The 21,861-nt window shown below is 41.5% G+C and overlaps 1 protein-coding gene across 1 annotated transcript in view; it reads left to right on the top strand.

Annotated features, from left to right (window-relative positions):
- Positions 1–21,861, top strand: part of spryd3 (SPRY domain containing 3) — an 84,720-nt gene that overhangs the window by 38,349 nt on the left and 24,510 nt on the right. Inside the window, exons 7-8 of the mRNA XM_033629166.2 lie at positions 646–795; positions 17,464–17,521. Of these exons, the coding sequence (XP_033485057.1) occupies positions 646–795; positions 17,464–17,521 (208 nt within the window). The remainder of the gene's footprint in view (positions 1–645; positions 796–17,463; positions 17,522–21,861) is intronic.

Here is a 21,861-nt window from a genome sequence, read left to right as displayed (position 1 = left end):
TTGCAAATTTGCCAAAATGTTAACAAATATTGGCTCAAAATAAAAAAGATTGACTGACTCAGTAGCAACCACAGGCCAGAGGATAAACAATGTCAGTGGGCTTTAGCTTCTTGACTCTAATAATATCCGTATCAAATTTTGATAGCAATCCATCTAATCGTTGTCAGACCATTTTACTGATATTTAACATGTCGGGTAGCGCTAGAGCAAAATTTGGGATCACCAAAGTCAGTAGGCTTCATCATAAAACCACGAATGTCTGCACAAAATTCAAATGCAATGCAGCCTATAGTTTTTGAGATATTTTAGTCTGGACCACAGCGGTGGACCGATACACGCTGCCATCCCTAGAAACATGCTGCTTGGTGGCTGCTGAAGGGAGAGCTTTAGAGAGAAGTTCAAATCCTGTTTATTTACTAACCTCTGGACATTTGGCCAATCGTTGTCTGAAGTGGGAGAGCTTATTGGTTTGGTTTTGGAAAGCAGTCCAGGAGTGATGGTTGGAGTTTATTGGTCAGTAACTCATGTTGGAATGTGAGTCTGTATCTCAACATGCTTGTGTTTAATTAGACCCTTTTTATTGTTTGTTTCTTTACATATTAATCCCTCTGTCTATCTCTCACCTCTGTGTATTCCCTTCTTCAGCTCTTGGAGTATGTTGGCAAAGGAAAGAGCATCATGGACGTGGGTTTGGCCCAGGCCCGCCAGCCACTCACCACCCGCTGCCACTACTATGAGGTGGAGATCGTTGATGCTGGGGAGAAGTGCTACATCGCCCTGGGCCTGGCAAGAAGGGTGAGCTTTCTAAGAAAAGAACAACTTTTGACAACTTAACGCACACCTACACTCAACAGAGAAGCAAGTTTCTTTTTTTCACTTGGCCCTTTCCCCCATTTTCCACAGTGTTATACATTAGCCAGTGTAGCCCAATGAACTCAAGGGATGTGGACTCCAGGAATAAGCCTCCCATTTGCTGACTCTTCCAATCTCCCCCTCTGGTCTCCATAGTTCAACATGTCGTTGAGCTCACAACATGATAATGATGGAAAACTTAAACAAAATCCTGAATTGGGAATAAGGTGCATAATTGGCGTGTGCAAAATGTTCCTAAAGGTCTGTTTTGGACATGTTGCAAACTTGGTGTGTCAGGCCCAGTGTACACGTATACAGATATTTTATGAAACAGATACTTTTCCCCTGCATTTTGCAAAATAATTCTGTCCATATGACCTTTACTGCTCTAGAAAGCAAAAATAAGTTAGCTGTCTTCAGCAGTATCCCCCGTCACAAAGGTAGCAGTGTTCACAGGTTAACGTTACCTTCTTCAAAACACCTACTAGAGATCTCATAGCCGCTGATTACTGTTCAATTTAAGGATAATGGAACGCGAGTGATGCTCCGGACATGCTTAAGTTTTCTCTCTAGTCCTCATTGACAACAATCCCACTCTGGAAACTCTCCCACATTTTGCTGGTTCGACCGGCCTGATCCATAACCACTGCTTCTGGATGACTTGGTGGAGCAAAAGCATTGGGCCTCCGTTCATCCATGGAGTGGCACAACAAACCTAAGTTTAAGTGTAACGTAGACATTAGACAAAGCATTGCTAACAAAACTTTGAAAAACTGGTAGTCGGCCAGTGATGTTGTTGTTTCTGTTGTATGCTCATTACACAAAGCAAGAATATGCATGCGCGCATTGAGGAAATTATGTCATCGTTACCATGTTCTGAAAAATCTGCACCTGTTCAAGCCCAGTTCAGACCAAAGAACCACGATGAGACGAGTTGAAACACGCAACTACTCGCAATGCACTGTTTTGCGATGTTCTTAAAACCTACCAGTTCACTACCCTGGAAATCCAGAGTTCTCGCGAGAGCACAATTTGAATTTGCTCAGCGAGTCACTCTGGCAATCAGTAATAATGCTCATTACCCATGCCCTTGTAGCCGAGCTGCACCAATCACATCGGTGTATCTGATATAGGCGGGCCAGAGGCAAGCTAAACAGATGACGACAGCGCTGCGACGACAAAGTCCGGAATCAGTCAGTAAACATTGCAAGATGGCTACAGATGAGCACCAGTTGTTTGAAACGGCTTTGGCCGCTAAAATGAGTGAGTTAGACTTGGCTTTTTCTCTAAAAGAGGAACAGAAGACGGCGCTCGAGTCTTTACTTTGCAAGAAGGACGTTTTTGTTGTTTTGCCGACCGGATATGGCAAGAGTCTAATCTACCAGTTAGCTCCACTGGTAGCTAAGCTCTGGATACGTCACCCTGTGTATTGTTCTGATTGGTAGTAGTGTTATCCTGTGATATTTACAAATGCATGCTTGGTGCTGCCCCAGGAGTTGGGCTATTTTCATTACTCGTGGCCAGACCCTAAATCTTTCTAGACTTGGGTCTGGATTTCCAGGCTACCAGTTCTCACCAATGCAACTAGATGAGACAGTGTATCATCTCTAGTCAACAACTCTCTGTACCTCCGCTCTGTTTGCAGCTTTTCAGGCTGGAAACAGAGGGGTCAGTAGGGACAGAGCACCTGCTGCAGCAAGCAAACAAGCCGTCTGCGGTCAGTTTGATTTGACCAGCAGACTTCACTACAAGCCGATTGGCTGTAGAAACAGGTGACGATCTTTATGTTCCAAAACCAGCCGTTGGTGATTTGACCAGCTGAGTTGCAGGTGACGCCATCAGCCAGCTTGAGTCGAGCTCAGACGGCCTGTTCACACCGCTGCAACTTTTCTCTGCAGTGTTCTAAAACGGTTTGGTCTTGTGGCGAATTATTGGTCTGTACAGGGCTTTGAAAGGCGTTCTAAAAAGATCTCAGTTTTAGTGACCTGAAACTCTGTTGGCGTGTGAATAGAGGCCAAAATGTAGAAAAAAATACCTGTTTTTAAAATTATGTGTGAACAGGGCCTCGGTGTATAGAGAAACGATGAGTGGATAAACCAATAAAGCCATTAATAGAGGACATTGACTTTGTGAAATAGAGTCTACTAGTAGTAAACATTGTAGTCTTGTGGAAAGCGTTATTTTCATCCCCATTATCCAGCAGCTCAACCATTCTCTTTGGATCTAATGGCCTACTTTTGCGTAGATGAAACACCTCCAAGAGGAAAATACAATTAGAGAAATTTTAACACCTCTCATTTGAGCCCTTATTTCTTTTTCCAAAGAATGCACATGAGGTTCCCATTTCAGCATTAGCATTGCAGCGCTGCGAGTGACTATTACCGTGTTAAACTGCTTTGAAGAACAAAACAGACAAACCTGTAGTTGTTTGGGAATCCAACGAGATGGATGCACATTAAGAGATGCAGAGAGTTACAGGGGTTAATATAGCAAGACATTTTTAAAATACAGCTGCAAGGATGTAAAGTATCAGCAGCAATAGTTAAGATCTTGCAGGGCTGTTTTGAATCCTGCTTACTAAGCTTATAAAGGGCAGGATAAAACTTATATAAACTATATTTATACTTGTTTATACTTGTATAAATGTCTGCTTTCTGATGGATGGATTCTCACAAAACCTATTTGCATTACATTTGTACCTAATATTATTCTTCTGACTCAGGAGCTATTTCTTCGACAGTATGGGTTCATGATTTGTGAGTCTTTTACTCCCTATAAGTTTAGCCTCGAAAGTGTTATGAATGTGAAATATTAGTGAGTGCCAAAGCCAAGGCCTGTGGAGAGCTGCCAGCACTGTCTCTCCCAGGGTCAAAACTCTGCTCCTTTTAATAACAAAAATAAAAGATGAAACTTGTACATCTCTCAGGGTCTCGGAGGCAGTTTATATAAAACGGGAACAGAGGGATGCACAGGTCACTGAATGACATTAAGACAAAGAGAGCTATAGATGCCTACAGAGAGGAAATATACTTACACAGTATGTGAGCGCCCTACTTACAGGTTTCCATCTGAGTTGTGTAAATTTTGAACACTGGCAAATATTAAAATCTGAACATCCATGTTGTAGATGGTCTGTTTAGGTTTGTTGATGTCTACCATCTGACATTAAGCAATAAGATGCCACAATAAATCAGTAAAGCTCTCCATAGATATGCCAAACCACCCCCCTGCTGGAAGCAGTGTTGTCCATATTTCACCCTTAAAGCTTTTACACAAGAAAAAATAAACTATAATGTTGCGGCTACTTTGCACATTTCTGCATTTTTTTCAAAAGAGGATAAGGTTGTTTTTGACATATTTGCGGAAACAGCTTCTGGGTGGGCGTTTCCCTTGGCAGCGGTGGACTGACATCTGAGAGTCGGTGTTGCTAGAAGACACACTATCAATATCTGTGGTGCACTACTGACAGGACGAGGTCGTATCGTACACATGGACGTTGATACAAATGTTTATTTTCACTTTTTATAGTATTGGCTTTCAGGTGAACTGTCCTGCTGTAGAAAGTGTAAGCTAGCAAGCAAGGATAACTGGGCTGATTCTAGGTAGCATAGCTTGCTAAGGTTAGCACTGATTCCCTCAAGAAATCACTTTTTGTTTGTGTTATTTCGACACAGTCCTGCACACTTAATGTTGTGTTCATACTGCGTGATGGAAAGGAGGGGTCTAGCTAGCGTTAGCTGTCTGTCTTGGGTCCAGTTGACAGCAACACATTGTTGCCATTTTGTGTTGGTGACATCATTTGAAGCCAGAGCCTGTGCAGTAGCAGTAGGGAAGTGGAGCCAAGGTTACCACCAGTACATGCGTCTGTCCAATTGTGTGCAGCACTGTTGATCATGAGCACACTAATTGACACACACACAGCTGTCAATTATGATGTCAGACCTCCTTTTTCTACTATGAAATAACTAAGTAAAACTAAACTTACCAGAAAAACTAACACTTGAACACACATTAGCGTAACAAGATCTAGCGCTGTTGCCAATTTCAGTTTTGAGTCATTTACACTTCAGTAAGATATATCCGTGTTTAATCGAAGCTTTGCCGGTAATGAGAGACGAGGACTAGAAGTGGACATCTTTGCACCAAGAATAACTTTACATTTAGCCATTCTGCAGGATGCTTAAGCTGTTACTTACAGTTTTCAGGTTTTATGTCAAGCTCATGGTAGATTTGTGCCAAGGGTCATCTACCCAGATTTTGAAACTATTCCAGGTGCTTGACTTTTCCACCTTGCTAGCGTATCCATAAGTCTGTAAAATGTGGTCAAAAAGATTTTCTATTCACCATTAAGTGCGAAAAAACAATTACATATATATACTCTACCGGCTATATATATATATATATATATATATATATATATATATATATATATATATATATATATATATATATGTGTGTGTGTGTGTACTGAATGAAAATCCTTCTTAGCAAAAAAATAATTTCAAATTCAGTTTGCTTTTAAAGACATTGAACTCCAAGCCTACATCTTTCACATTTACTGAATTATTTTCTGTGAATTTAGAGACAAAACCACCAGAATATCCTTTGATGGAGCTAAAAAACAAAGAAGAGGAGTACATGTGCGCACACATGCTCTCAGTTAAACACACACAGACGATGCTCCCATGGGTGAGGAAGAAGTAGAGTGGTGATAACTCCAGTCCCATTACCTCCTCAGAGTTCCTCTCTCCTTTCTTTTTGCTCCGCCACTTTTCTCTCTGCATCTGGGTTTCATTATAAAGACATTAAGCTTAAGTCCAGGAGAGGTGATAAAGCAGCAAATTGAAGGGCTTGGGTAATGACTGTTTACTCAACAGCAGTTGAGTTTGCATGCTGGTCTTTTTCACGCAGCATCCCATGGTAAGAAGGTCTGAATATAAACACAAATCCACTCATTAATGCCTCACAGTCTGCCAGATTCTGTCTGTCTGCCTCTCTCTCTGTCTGTTTGTTGTGGTTGCTGACTTCAGGCTCAACTTTGTACTCAATTTTCTTCACTTTGCAAATCTCTTTCTCCCCCTTTGCCAACTCACTCTCTCTTCCCATCTAAACATCCGCAGTAGCTGGTAGAGCTAGGTCGACTGCCAGTTTTGCCAAGCAGGTCCGGTGTGCGAGCTTAAACTGGTTTGATTAAATCAAAACCAGCTGAACTGACATTTGTCATTATGACATGTTCTGGCGAATTAAAAAGTGTCCTACATCAGCAGCCTGAGCTGATGGTGTCATGACATTAAATCCAACATGTATTGCATTAGTAATAAGCAATAAAACAATGTGATGAACATAATATTATGTCTGTTTAATAACGTACTAATTGAGCCACTGGTATCTGAAACGCTGTGAGCCAACAGGGCAATATGAAGGAGATCAAATTTCAGTAGAGGTGGGACGAGCAGCGCACGTTGTGTTTGTTGACTAGAAAGTTCATATGTTATTTTGGGATACGAGAAAAGACAAGGCGGAGTTAGTCTCTCAAGGAAACTAAAGCTGTGCCAATATGACAACATTTTGGATTTGAAGCCGACAAAAGAGGCGTCCTAACTGGCCGCCAGTGATGGGGTGTACAGTTTGGAGCTGATCCTTTGTGGGGCGCCCTGTTTCTATTTATGTCTGTTGCTTACTTTGAAAGTAGTGGACAAGGAACAACTGATTCATGAAGTTGAAATGAGAAGTTATCTGCACTTTGCCTCCTTATTTCACCACTGACACCTAAATAAGGTGGCAACTGGCTGGAGAAGGATCATCAGGGAGCTGAGAGTTTCTGGTAAATGACCATCACTAATAACAAGCTACTTGCTGTTGGCTTCATGCGATATATTTTAGGTCAGTTCCAGTAAATATCACATATAAAAATGTGTGTTTTCTGCTTCAAAAGTAATGTTACAAACATAGGAAGATAGCAAGTAGGCTACTTACCCATCTTTTGACTGGTTACATCTCCAGTCTGATCTCAAGCGCACAGCTGATAGGTTGCCTACGTGGTTTGTTTACATGACATAACAGGAGTGCATAATTAAATGTGGAAAAACAGCTTCCCTGATAACATGATAATTGGACACTAATTTACTGTAAGGACATGACGTCATTATGTTCCACTTGGGGGCGGCTGCTGAGTCAAGTGCATAAACTGTGGTGTACTGGTCTGGTACAGAGACAAGAGAAGTATTTTAATTTGCTTCATGCTCCTGTGATGACAGTGTTGGCCAGTTGATCAGTCCACCACTTTAATCCCAACTAAAATATCATAACAAATATTGGATGGATTGCTGTCAAAGTTTGTACAGACATTCATGGTTGCCAGATGACAAAGCTCACTTTGGTAATCTCCAAACCTTACATCCAGCACCACAAGCAGTTATTCAGTCACATACCTACTTCTACTTCATGGACAGGGATTATATTTTGTTCATACATTCATGGTGCCAAGAGGATGAAGCCGAATGATGTTGAAGATCCACTGACTTTTCTTTAGTGCCACTTTGAGCTCAGCGTTTGTTGTTTAGAAATATCTCAGCAGCTACTGCATTGCCATGAAATTTGGTTCAGACATTCACGTTCCCCTCGAGATGAACTGTAATGATTTTGGTGACCCTCTTTTCCTCTAGTGCCAAAGACCTGCAGAACTAACAACATGCCCATCAGCTTCAATTACACTCTGTTTAGTGCTAGATAGCAAATATCAGCATGCTAATGTGCAAACACTAAGATGTGAACATTATAAACATAAGCAATGTAAAGATGTTAGCCCACTGACGTTAGATATTTAGTGGTGCTTTTAGCCAAATGCTAAGCACAGCCTCACAGAGCCACCAGCATGGCTGCAGACTCTTAGTTTAAATTGCATGACCAAACATTTTACAATTTCCCTGTACTTTGTTTAAATTCTGGTCAAAGTGCAAAGGTGCCAAACAAAATGAAGGATGCGGTTTAAGACGTTAAAATCAAATTGGCTGGTTAAAAAAAGGTGGAAGTGAATTTTTGAATCCCCTAAGCCACTGTAGCCAGTTTCCTGTCCAACAGGGAAGTCAGAGGAATTTGTGCTATGTGATAAGTGTGAATGTTTTGTACGTTAGGTAAACGTGTTGTTTTTAGTGTGCATCTTATCTAAGATCTGTTTTGACCCCACTTCAATTCCAAGACCTGACATGACCTCTCGCTTTCTCTCTACTTCCTCTGAAGATAAGAGACTCCATGAATGTACAGCATGCATATGCTTGGTAGCACGGTTGTTTTTCATCCGGTACACACGGTGGTTGCTAGGCTGTGGGACAAAGAGAGATCTATGCTTAGTTATGGGGTGGAAGGAGCGTAGAGGGTAGATGGAAGTGTGGGGGGTTGCAAGGTAGAAAGTCGGGAGGTACAAAAATCAAGGGAAGCTATTCAGAATATGAAAAACACAGGAGAAAAAGCAGGAAAACCCCTATGTCCTGAAAAACAAACAAAATTCTACAGAAAAAAATAAGCCTGTGGGAGGACGGGGAAGTGAAGAAGCAGGTAGGAGAAAGGGGTTGACTGTGGGGGGGATGGATGGATAGGTGTCATATTCATGACGGAGGACTGATGGGAGACATATGTGGTTCGGCTGCTGCCAGTGTCTGGTTGTTTTCTCAGATCATCCATGACACGCTGTCTCTGATGACTGTATTTATATATTCTCTCCATGTACATAAAATGACACTGCTCAGGAGACTGGAATGGCAGTGCTTCCTCTGTCCTGGTATGCCCCGGTCCTGGGAACAGCTTTCTTCCCTTTTCCTCCTGTGACGCAGCAGTCCTACTGACCATTTTACAGTGCTGCTCCTGTGAACCTGTTTATTCTAACAAGGTCGTTTCAGGATAAAACAAAGAAGCAGTCGCTGTGCCAAGGCCTCTGATCTGGAGGCTGCAGAACACACAGCACCACCAGCACAACGTTCATGGTTCTTGGTTTAACTCGTGTCTTTAATGGCAACAATTTAATAAATCATTCGATTAGTCAATCACAAAAATGTCAAACATTTGCTGTTTGCATTTTCTGAAAAGTGAGAATTCTATGGTTTTATGTATCATATATGACAGTAAACTGAGTATTTGGGTTTTGGACCATTGGTCGTATAAACAAGACTATGGAAGACAATAGAGAAATTCTAACATGCGCTTTTCACATTTTTATAATTTTGTATACACAGTGTTTTAATTTATTAATTAATAATCTGTAGATTAATTGACAGTGAAAATAATTATAAGTTGCAGCTCCACTCAGGATAACAAGCTCTGATATTGACGTTATTTTGACGTGTTGAGCCATTTGTAAGCACAGCACCACAAAGCCTCAAGCATAAGTGTAGATTTATTACCAGCTGCAACAACATCGCAACAGTTGGTATTGTTTTCACCTGTTTTGCCCATATGTCGGTCTGTCTGTGGACAGATTTTGTTAAGGTGATAACGTTGCAACTGTGCAAGATAGTCACATAATTTTACAGGTGTGTAGTTGAGATCAAAATGAACACAGCATTTAAAGATGGGTGTGGTCTCATGGGACTGGAAGTAGGGAATGGGCTATTGGCACCCCAACTTTACGACCCTGGCTCAAAAAACTTTCACAGCTGGAGTGTTCCCATCAAAGGATGGGCTCTAGTTATATTATTAGTTCGCTGTCTGGCCCCTAACTTTACTGTTTTAGTTCACTGTCCCTACTCTTACTGTTTTATTTTCACAAGCAGATATTTTCAAATGCTTTAAAAACCAACTGTACATCATCTGCTCAGCATCAAACAGCAGACAGACACAGCTGGCTATTGGCTGGTGAACATAGTGTAGCACTTTGCAGCTAAAGAGACATTAACAGATAACAGTTTAAAGGCCCTGACACACCAAGCCAACAGTTGGCCGTTGGTCCCTGCCCTCGTCAGTGTGGTGTGTCCCACACTGTTGGTCCTTGTTGGTGCTAGTCAGCTCTTTTTCTGCTAATTCAGTATGTTGAATCAGCGACAGTGAAGCCTGTCGGCGAATGAAATCACTCTGATTGGCAGTTCAGCTCATCGCACAGGAAGAAAAACAAGCGAGGAGTGTAAACAAATGGCTGAAGTCAAGAGGGATTGAGGTTGAAACAAACTTGTTACACGAGGTAAGATTGTTTTTGTGTAGTCATTGAGCTCTTTAGCAGAAACCTTTCCTGATGGTTTGTGTTATTGTTCACTGGCGCCAGGTAAATATGCTTTGTTCTTCCAACATTGCATTGTGTTAGGTAATATGCTAGCTGGCTAACTAGCGTCAAAATGGTCTTCCGGTTTCCCATTTTTCAATGATGATTACGGACGTCCTCTCTCACAGGAGCAGGTGCAGGCCAGGTGCAGTACACACGTGCTTGTTCACCGTCTGTTTGGTGTGTTCATGTGTAACTTTTTGGCCGAGACACAGGCGTTGGGAGGCGACACAGCAGGGGGCTCTTGTTGCTACTACTTCAGCAATATTGGTGTGCCTTTATTAATATTTCCCTCAGAAGCCCCCCCCCCAATGGGGGCCAAAATGGTCACATATGTGACCCTTTATTGTGAATGTATGAATAAATGACATGTGGGCACTTTCATGCCAGTGCATGACGCAAACTAAAGTCTCTAAGGTGACAAAGTGACAGCTGACTTAGAAACTAGTGTAGCGTGGGTTGAATGCCCCTTGGCAGGTCTGCGTTATATACTTCTGGTGCATGAAATGTCTGCGTCTGTTAGTATCTTAGCTCATCGTGGCACGGCAGCCCTCAGTGTTCGCAGGCTGCTGTTTGCGACGTGTAACCAATCAGATAGTGCTGTGGTCGGGACATTAGGTGACGCTAAAGAGAAGTAACGGAGATAGAGAGAGGCAGCAGCATTAGAGCTATTGTAACACATTTTTCAATTAATTTATTTTTTCAGCTACTTGATATATATATTAAAAAACTATTCACATCATTATAATAATAATGAAAAAAGGGTGTGACCAGATCATTTGCAGCTGACAGTTGGTAGCACCAGTGGGAAAGTTAGACTGGAGCCCTGTGGGCCACTGGACACCACTAGCTCTGAAGATGAGTGTTTTTGGGAGTTGAGCAGGAACCTAAGCTGTTGTCTTTTAATCAAAGATGGACGCAGGTTTCTGCAGTTGATGCAGAAAGTACCTGAGTGACTCCCATAAATGAAATTTGGGAGAACCCAAAAGGAAAATTAGTTGTTTGTTCTCAGAACAACACTGTGTGTACTTTGTCCTTTCACCTTTTCTATCACTCATAAAATAACACAACACACGTAGTAATTTATCAGTTTTATGTGTGTCAAGGAAAACATTTGCATTATGCACTTGCATCCATAAAAAATGACGAACATGCCCAAACACACACACACACAGATATGCTGTCGTTGTCTCTAATAATGTCAGACGCTTGCTGTCATCGTGTGGGGAGCTGGAGGTTTTAGCCTGATGACACCAGGTTATACAAACAGACCTGCATTAGTTTCCTACACACTCTCTGCCCAACCCCTATAGGTGAGGTTGTGTGGGCACGTACAAACAGAAACGCACTACTTTCCCTCCCTACAAAATGCTCCCTCAACACACACACCCATACACTCACATCTGTGGTAATTCATATTTTTAGACAGCTCTGTGATATGCCAGTGTGATAGCTGCTGTAGGTGATGGGTATCTGCTTCCTCATGGTTCCCCACTCGACCCGCACCTTTTCTGCTCTTACTCTTTCAGACTTGTTTACTCTGCCACCGTGTGGAAATGCAGGCTGCTCTGATGACACCGGTGTAGCAGCTGTGGATCTGATACTGCAGGGCTTTGCTCCACCATGCTGTGGACACAACCCCACTGTTTGTTGTTCTTAGGAGCAGCTTGCATTTCAATGATGGCTTCTGCAGGCCAACAGGGGGTAGTGACCATATTTCGAAAGTTTTACAGTACGTGATATTGGAACAGCTGGTTAACACAGTGCTCTCTGTCTAAATGCATTCCTTTATATGTTGATAGAGAAGGAGTGTAGGTGTGATTTAGTGGCGCCACCACTGATTGAAAAACAGAAATCACAGCATTAACTGTTGTAATTTCCAAACCACAATAGGTTGGAATGTTTCTTTTATCAGAAGGGAAGCCATTCCAAGTCCCACAAAACAATATGATCTGTGCTTTACAGAGTTTATGGCTGAAAATAAACATTATATTCACACTGAGAAGAGGCGAAAGATTGAAATCTTATTTTTACTCTGTCAGATTGTTTTTTTCTGGTATTTAGATATGCTGTATAAAAATATTCTGCCCCTATGTACCACAGTGAACGCTTGGTTAAAAAAAAAAAAGATATGCTGATGTTTTTATTTTATGGCGTTTCTATTCTACATGGAGTTGAATTACACTGCAGCAGCTTCAGTTTGCCAAATTCGTTTGAAGACAAAAATGTATTGTTTGTTGCCAGCTGATTGTTCAGTAAGCCATGTCCGCCTTAGTTACTTTTGTTATGCCTGCCAGGCTGCATGGCACACAGTTTACAGTTATGACATTGCCACATCTACGACCCGACATTTTTGTAATTTTTTTAAACAATGGGTCCTTGATTTCAGAGGAAGGCTCAGTTGAAATGATGACTGTCAATAGCAGATTTGTCAGCTGTAGCTAGCTAGCATATTATGCTAACATTAGCTGTATGAGTCAGTTAAAAATGTATTTTCCAGCTGACTTTGTGATGTCTTCAGCTGCCTCGTATTGAAAAAGAATCTTGTGTAAGTCTTAGATATGCACATGATGGCTACATACATGCTATGCTAAAACTCAGCATCCTCATTAGATAATAATCTATGTAGAAGACATGGAAATAAGGAACAGTATTTATCCTGTGTTGCATTATAGAGGTAGTTTGTCCTTTTTTTTTTAAGTGTTAAAAAAAAAAAAAACAGGAAAAATGCACAATCAGACTTTGTTGCTTCCAACATATTTCCTTTTATTGGGGCTCAGCTTAAATAAATGGTTGTATTTTCAATATTATGTTTTTCACATTTAACCTTATAAAAGACAACACTCCCAGGATGAGGATTATGTGATGTTTTGAGCAAAAATTAACACTATCTTGGGTTACACAGTTGTGGTTGTTGTGGTTTAAACTTTGTTTGTGTGACAAATCCATCCAACAATTGACCCTTCGCTAAGTCCCAACCCTCGGACACAGTCAGGCCAATCATAACGTAGTGCCGGCCAGCTCCAATAAGGGTCCGACAACAACACAGTTGTGCTCCATTGACTTTTATGTAATCGTTTCAGATTTCCTTAATCTTCAGGCTGGTTTGTGGATTTCAAGTTAAATGTTGTCCCTAGGACATGGTTTAATAATGATACTCGTTACCTGGAGAGGTTGGAGAGAGATATACGTTTCTCCCTCGTTCCAAAACCAAAATCAAACCCTGAAAAGTGTAGGGTTAGCTAGCTAGCTACTGAAGATATAGCCTACCGAATAACTACACACCCTGCTGAACAGAAACCAGTTAAGGGGAACAGGGGAACTTTGGTGATATTTAAAAAGCTGTGTGTCATTGCATTGAGATTAACATTGTTTGGCTTCTTCCACGGCTTCCTTACTGTCCGGCAGCAGAGGTTATAGCTTTATATTCATTGTCCTCTGTCTCAGTCGCCAGTGATGTGGTGGTTCACTTTTACACTCATCAGTAGCCTATAGTTCGGCTTTAGCTTTCAGCTGTCTTTATCTTTCTAACCTCTTTTTGCTGCTGAGTGAGTTTGACATCTAGGATATATCCTTTAAACAAATTTTGTAGTCCCCTCTGTTTGGTTCTCTCTGAAATTGCGTTTTTTGATTTTCCAAAAATAGACCATCACGGAGGAGTAGGGCGTAGCAAAGGCTCAATTGTCAAGACAAACGGATATAGAGACAGAGTGTAACGCGTCATACTCTGAAAACCACGCCCATCAGAGAGGAAGATTCTCTGGACCACATTATACAACCAACAGCTGAAACGCCAACAAAATGCCTGTAGCTAGTAAAAAACATGACATTTCAGCACGTCAAAGGATTATGTTTGCACCATGTGTCAATCAGAGATGAAAAGCTATATTGACAAACCCAATATTGTTGATCTGTGTCATTGTCTCTTCTCCTTACCTTCTTTATCTTGGAGAAATGATCCAACTGAATGGCCAGTTGTGACATACTTTGATATTTACAGCTACTTGATCAAATCATGAGGTAAGATCAGCATTTAACCCGACACAGATCAAAACTAGGCATTACATAGCTGAGTTAACTTCAACCTCTACAGTTTGTCTACAGTTCGTTGCTGTATGTGGGCATACTAAGTGTCAGGATCTCACAGTTCTCCCATATCTTCCTGCTGATGCCTTACGTCGTATTGCACGCAATGAAACCTTCACGCAATAAAAAAGTTAGGGGAGGGCAATGTATTCTTTTCCTCTCTGGTGTGGGCGGGACTTAAATGTGCTCTGTCTCTTTTTCTTAGAGGAAAAGTTAGGGGATCACCAGAGGTCAGTTGACTTTATCTTCCAAGGACCATAAATATACAAACTTTTACTGCAGTTCATCCAGCAGTTGTTGAAGTATTTCAGTTTGAACCAAAGTTGTTGACTGAGTGACTTTGCCGTCTCACTCTTTGAAAATAGGAGATGCTGTAATACAGTAAACTTTACTTTCAGTGTGTAGAGAAGGGAGTGCTGCTGCAGTTTTTCCCACCAACCCACATTATTTATGGAATATATAGAGCGCACGAGTACATGTCTCGAATTAGAGATGATGGACACAACAATTACCCGAGAAAACAGCTATGCAAACATGCAACAGTTGATCCATTTATCAGAGTCTGCGGTTTACATTAAAGCACTATAAATCCACCCCTTATTTGTATAGCCGTCCCTAATGTTGTCTTATTTCAGAGTTTTCCCCTAAATCACTGATCAGATCAGAGTCTGTGGGTCATCAATCAGGCAGCAAAACACCCCGATTCTCCTCTTCTTCTCATGGAGATTCAGCCCACATGCCAGTCAGCCAGAGGAATACTCAGGCTTGTGGTTGAGACGAGGGGGAAGAGGAGCAGACTTGGCGGATCAAGGGTTTTCAGGCTTGGAGGAGTAGCTGCATTCCTCCATGTCTCTCTGTCTTCCTCTGCTGATGTCTCATTCTGTCCTACTCTCTCTCTCTCTCTCTCTCTCTCTCTCTCTCTCTCTCTCTCTCTCTCTCTCACACTTTCCCCCCATCCATCTCCATTTCCTGTTCCTCGAGCCCCAATGGGGTTGTCAGACAGGATCGTTGATGTTTCCCTGATGTCCTGTCCTCAAATGCTGCACTCTAGTCTGCCTGGCCCGACCGCACTGTCTGTCTGCAGTGTCCCTATTATTCATTTTTGCACACAGGTGCAGCTAATAGTAATAATTTCATCAGCACTATTTTGTTTTTGAGTAATATATCGCCTCTTCAGACTCTGCATCAGTCAACGGTGGATGTTCTTTTGTTTGGCTGACTGTTTTCTTTTTTTGGACACCGTCCTGGTCATATTTTGGATTCTTGAGACAAGATGGAAATGAAAGGTTGCCTGTTATTTGTCCGTTAATACTAGCTGAAAAGCAATGCAGTAGGGAGAGGTCAGCTGAAAGAGAGTGTGAACAAGAAAACAGTTAGAAGATGTAGCCCACAGAGAGATTAAAGAGGAGCGTAATGTCACTGCCCTCCTCCTCCCCCTCCTCTTCCTCTTTTGTTCAGTAGTGTGTTTCTACAGTAATGGAGGTGCAGCCAAGAAGACAGATAAAAATCTCTGGTAATTACCTCTGAGTCATACTCTGATCTTATCCGAAAGTTGGCCCACTAGTTATTACTGTTGGCATGGTGAAACCTGGAGAAAGGTGTATATACTGTACTGTACATGCGGACAGATGGAGAGAGACCAACACATCCTCAGACACTGACCGATATCCTGAAGAGAAAGGAATCCTCACACTTACTAACATGTTAAGTGAGGGATGATGTGCAGCAAGATGCTCATTATTGTGAAATAAACCCTGACAGGTGATGCAAGACTTTGGTTTATGAGCAAATAAATGCAAAACTAATGAGACTCCCATCAGCCTCATCTGAGCTTTGTGTGTAGTGATAATAAGCAAATTTAAGCTTGCTAAAGGCCCTGACACACCAGGCTGACAGTCAGTAGGCAGCCAATGTTAGGCCTTTGGTAAACGTCTGTGGCTTTTTTGGCATGTTGAATTGGTGGTAGAGTCTGTTGGTGAGAGAAATCACTTTGATCGGTTGTTCAGCTTAAAGGAATGGAAAGGAAATAGAAGTGAAATGACTAAAGTCAAGAGGGCACACACAAGGCTCTTCTCATTTGTTGTCTTCATCTCATCTGATCATTCCAACACAAAAATATTTTCACACATCATGGCGATCTGAGAGCGAACAAGACACGAACAAGACGCATACACCAAAACAGTATGTAGCTTTCCCAGTACGCGACCCACTGAACATGCGCAATAGTGTTTCTTCTGCTGGTCCCGCCCACAAGTTCCAGCTCTGCTCATAGACGACTCATTGCAATGATGTCTGCGATTTTTTTAATCCCTTTTCCTGTCTCAAAGAAAGTTTTACAAATATAAAACCTCCATGGATAAAAAAAGAACATTATAGAAAGGGTCATAATTGATCTTGGATATTGGGGAAAAAATGGACACAAGGCTGAGCTGCTTTTTTGGGACCTGATGTATCATAACAACAGTTCACGCTGCCCTGAGTCTTCTGGTTTCCCTTTTTGAATGAATGACACAGACTACCGCCACCTGCTGGTATGGAGAGTTATTTCCTGTCATGCAAATGCAGGACGTACTTGTTAGTTGGCTGTTGGCCGTGGTCTTTGTGCTGTGCAAGTTTTTGGCCCAGACACAGGCCAAAGTGAGGCGGTGCAACAGTCGGCCTTTGTTGCTTTTTTCCAACTGGGTCAAATGTTTCATTTGTTTCATTGACTTTCAAAATAAAAGTAATTGCAGCTTGATAGCTTGATAATGATTTAGATGTCAAAATGTTACACATATACTGCACATCTTTTTACTTTGTTTTATTCTGAAAAATTGAAAATATATTTTTGTTCTCACCTGCTGCCTGTCTGTATGCAGTTCATTTTTACCTGTGCCCCTACCTGTGAACAATAAAACATTTCTACATTAATAAAAACAATATTTTTCTTGTGGCCGTGTGCACGTGCAGAATTCTCTGAAGATTGTTACACAAAGTGCAAATAAAAAACAAACAATTCTTTATGCTAGAAGATCTTAACTCACTGTACATGCATTTTTTTTTTTTTTACACTAACTTTGGCAAATTAAGCTGTTTCAAATATTCAGGATTGATATGTATCATCAAATCGATATTTTTGACAACACTTATTGGTCGTAAGTTAAATTACCTGGTGTAGTTTTTATTTTAACAGAACCCGCAGACTTTTGGCTTTCCATGGCACACACATTAAAATTGATCATATCCATGACTGTGAAAACGTGTATTTGTGACCTGTGTGACTGTTTGTCTTTGTGCAGGACTACCCCAAGAACAGGCACCCGGGATGGAGCCGAGGGTCGGTGGCGTACCATGCTGGTGAGATTTCTTTTCTTTCTTTCATTTCTTCTTTCAGTCCATAGAGATACATTTCTTGGAAACAGGGTTGTGTGTTATTTCCCTGTATGAATGTGGAATTCCCCCTGCAGTTCAGATAAAAAAACAAATCTGATCTACTTCCTCCAAAGCATCTAGATGCTGCTTTTAGTTGCAGACACACAGGGCACCATCTCAGCTAAGGGTTAGTTCGAGTGGGGTCGTATAAGATACTTATGTATAGTCAATGTATTACCCTAAGTCTATGGTGGTCCGCACGCCCACAGTTTGGAGCAGCATGCAGGATTCTCACCAAGGAAGCTCAGCATTACATTGCTGTGGACGGGGGGTGATATCAAAACGATATCAAAGAAGCCACCTTAAAAGAGGCCCACCTAAAAAAAAACAAAACAAAAAAAAAAAACAGTTTTCTCAAATTTTCAATTTTCTCAACTGCTGCAGAGTAATACAATGCACGGCAGCGGAGATGCAAATTTTTCGATTGAGAAAATGTAGTGCCAAAGAAAAGGGCTGTCTGACAGCGAGGTAAAGTGTTGAAAAAATATATTATTTTAAGTGGGCCTATTGTAACACTGACTTTATATAAGTACCTCATACGACCCCACAAAAATCCCAAACTAACCCGTTGAGGTGCCGAGCACAAATAGAGATCAAGGAGGATTGCGGGCAGATAAAAAGCACAGAGAGCAGATAAAACAGACGGTGACAGCATCAGAAAGAGGAGAAGGATCGTATTTCCGTCTCTTTCTCTCATACTGAGTCAAATAAATATCTCTCCATGCAATGAACCAAAAACAACAAAAAAAAAAAAGATATCTTTATCTTCCCACACATGTTAAGTCTTGGTTGTTTGCGACAACAGGCCTGTGAACGTTATCTGCACAGGCATCTGCCCAAAACCCCCACCGCTCCCATTCCAGGTCTCAGCACACCTCACTATCAGTGCTAAGAGATTAGCTATCAACAATGCTGCCATGATATGAGAGAGGCGGCAAGCTTGGTAGGTGGTTGTTTTTACACCGAACAAGCTACAGTAGGTAGCCAGCTCTTTATCTGACAATCCACTGTCACAGTCAAGATCTTGTTAGTCCTTATCGGACAGTTCGGAGCTAGCTGGCTTTTTTTTTAAAATCTGCGTTATTTTGGTCTGAAGCATCCCACTGTCTTCCAATCTCTCTTACGGGAGATTTCAGCTGCTCCCACTCACTGCGTTTACATTCACAAAATATTATGGTTTTTGCCCTCATTCCGAAAAAGACAATATTCCCTCTGAGCTGTTTACGTGGCTAATTAAAATTAATATTCCACCATTATAAGCGATATCGACGATTGATATCAACATGTTTTTTTTTTTTTTTAACGTTTCCTACTGGCGGCAGACTTGTTCAGCCGAGCGAGTACAGCCTCCGTCTTGCACTCCTTCAACCACCGTTTTGAAAATGTTGGTGCTGTGATATTGGCGTATCCAAATACCTGCTGATATCCAGGTCTTTCATAATGTTTAAAATAGGTGTGTTTCTCTTTTCGACCAGAAATAGGGGTTTTTCCGCTGGGCATGCATTTCTATACCAGCCCTGCAAACTGTTGTTGAGTTGGTTTGTTTACAACATATCCATTAGGGTTGGGCTGGTGTTATAATTTCAAACTGGTTGGATATCAAGCCAAACACTGGACCGGACCGGACTGGACCTAATTTTGCAAGGTGTCCCACTTGACTCAGAAACCGCTCCCTAGTGGAACATAATAACACTGTAGCTGTGTCTCAATTCAGCCTTCACGGTTTACGTCAGCCAAGTCCTTTGAAGACCGCATCAGCGGTCAATGGGATGGTCTGGTCTGCCAAGGATTTCCTGGTTGCATCACCAGTTGTTCTCGCCCTGTCCCGTTAGTGTTCCTGTTACCTAGCAACCAGCCGTGATTGACGAAATAAGGAGTAAGCTAATAAGTTAGTTAGCCCTAAATCATGGACCCAGAGATTGTTATTATATATATATATTTATTTAAATTTAATACTTGATGAGATGATTCACTGCTGGAGACACAGCCCTTTGATATATTTCAGGCTGATGGACCATTTTCAGTTAAACTTAATGAATTAAGATTGTTTAAGCTGTGTGCTTTTAGCTAATAGTAATGTTAACAACAGTTAACCATTAGCTAGTTGACAACTCTTAACTTCACTTAATATATGATCGTCACCGGCACGCAATGCATCTTGGGGTAAGCTCGGCCATGAAGGATTCATCCGTTGCATCCTCCAAATTCTGGGAAAGAAAGCAGCGTTTCTCTGCCGCATTTGAAGGAGCCTTGGAAATGGGACAGCCTTGGTCGCACCGATGCGACGCAGTCGGTCTTCAAATTGGGCCTCGAAGGCTGCAGGCCCTGAATTGAGACACAGCTTTCGTCCCAATAGGAAATGAGTGCCGCATGTTTAAGTTTGCTTGAGAAACTAACTCTGCTTTATCTCCTCCAGTCACCCCAAAAAACACATGAACTTTAATGTAAATGAACAGCGTGGCCAGCTCTGCCCCCTCCCACCTCTACTGAAATTTTACCTCTTTTATGTTGCTGTTGCTCAGACACTAGTTGCTCTGTTAGTCTGTTTAGAAACAGATATTATGTTAATCAATCATGTTGTCATGTTGCTTCTATGAGTTGGATTTAATGCTGTGATGCCGTCAGCACAGGTTGCTGATGTAGGCTCTTTTTTAATTTGCCTGAGAGTGTCATAATGACAAATGCTATATTTTGAATGTGCTGTATACATTTTCTTTTTCTTTTTTTTTTTTCTTTTTTTTTTTTTTTTGTTTTTAAAGATATTTTTGGGGGCATTTTTCAGCCTTTAATGGATGGGACAGACAAGTGTGAAGGGTGAGAGAGAGGGAGTGACATGCAGCAAAGGGCCACAGGCTGGAGTCGAACCCGGGCCGCTGCGGCAACAGCCTTGTACATGGGGCGCCTGCTCTACCACTAAGCCACCGACGCCCCTGTATACATGTTTTTAAAGAATGCTATTAAAATCTCACTAATACTGACATATCCCACATGTCCTAATTGGAATTCGCTCATTTCTGAAAAAGGCCTTATTTGAAATTTGAGAGGGAATATACTGTTAACATGACCTGCATGAAATTCAGAATATTGTCATATTTGGAGAAATAGTGAATCATTACTGTTCATGTAAACTTAGCCACTCTGAATGATTCACACGCCACAAATGTCACTGTGTGTCATATGTTTTTCCACCAGGGGATGTGTATGATTTTTATTTTTAGAGGAAGGTTTATATACTTTCTTCCAGTTGACCTCCAAATCAGCTATCAAAACACATTTTCTTGTTCACTCCGCACATTCCATTCATGTTTCGAGTTGATGTTTATAGTCCTAAATCCCCATATCCCTTTGCAGATTCCATTTATACTTAGGATACATTAATAATAATAACAGTTGATGCTGTGCGTCCTGCCGGGGTCCGTGGATGATACCTCATTGCTGAGTGACAGACGAGGCCAGTCATTCACAGAGGCTCACCATGCCAGTCCCAGAGGTCTAGCGCTGCGGTCCGCCTGGTTTGGCTGCTGTGCGTTGGACACCACAGAAATGTGCACGCCCCAGCACAGCTCCCATTAATCTTATTTGTTAGAGACTAAAATGATGTATGTGGTTTTCCACGCTGTGCGTATGAGGTTTGCCTTCCCATGCTTGGGTTAAGGTGCAGGCTCTGATCCAGCTACTTAAAATCAACAGCCGGGGCCTCTTCTTCATGTCTCCTCTGAGATTTTCGCCGAACAGCTTTCAGGAACCTCAAGAATTGCATGCAGACGCTCTTTGGCAGAGTGACAGAAGCTTAATGTATACACAGTATTGTATGCACTAGGTCATGTAACCACAGCAGAAATTGCTTAAAGAAGGAATGACTTTGTTACCTTGGTTTTCCTGCTCGGTGCGAGCCAAGAATGCTGTGAAGAGGTGTTTCTGTGACACGTGGTACCGCTGTTTATTAACTTTTATGGGTAGTTTTGTATTTGACCTCAGTATCTAAAGGGGCAAATGTATGCCAGGATAATCTTGGCAGGCCTTCACTTTGTACACACTCATTGTTATATTTTTAACATACCTCACGCTGCTCCTTAGTGCTCTTTGAGTGTTTGTAATTTTATTATCTTTCAAGAAAACAGTGGCTATAGATTAGTCTTTTGAGTTATATTATGTACTTATATTAGTTACATAATGATTCAAGTGCAGCATTCCTCCTTTTCTTATTTATACTTTGCATATACAGTTTGAGCTCTATTTCTGTCATCCTGATTTATGATGCGTTG

Source organism: Epinephelus lanceolatus, chromosome 8 (genome assembly GCF_041903045.1).
Source record: "Epinephelus lanceolatus isolate andai-2023 chromosome 8, ASM4190304v1, whole genome shotgun sequence".
NCBI lineage: Eukaryota > Metazoa > Chordata > Actinopteri > Perciformes > Serranidae > Epinephelus > Epinephelus lanceolatus.
This window is presented reverse-complemented; position numbering and strand designations above follow the sequence as displayed.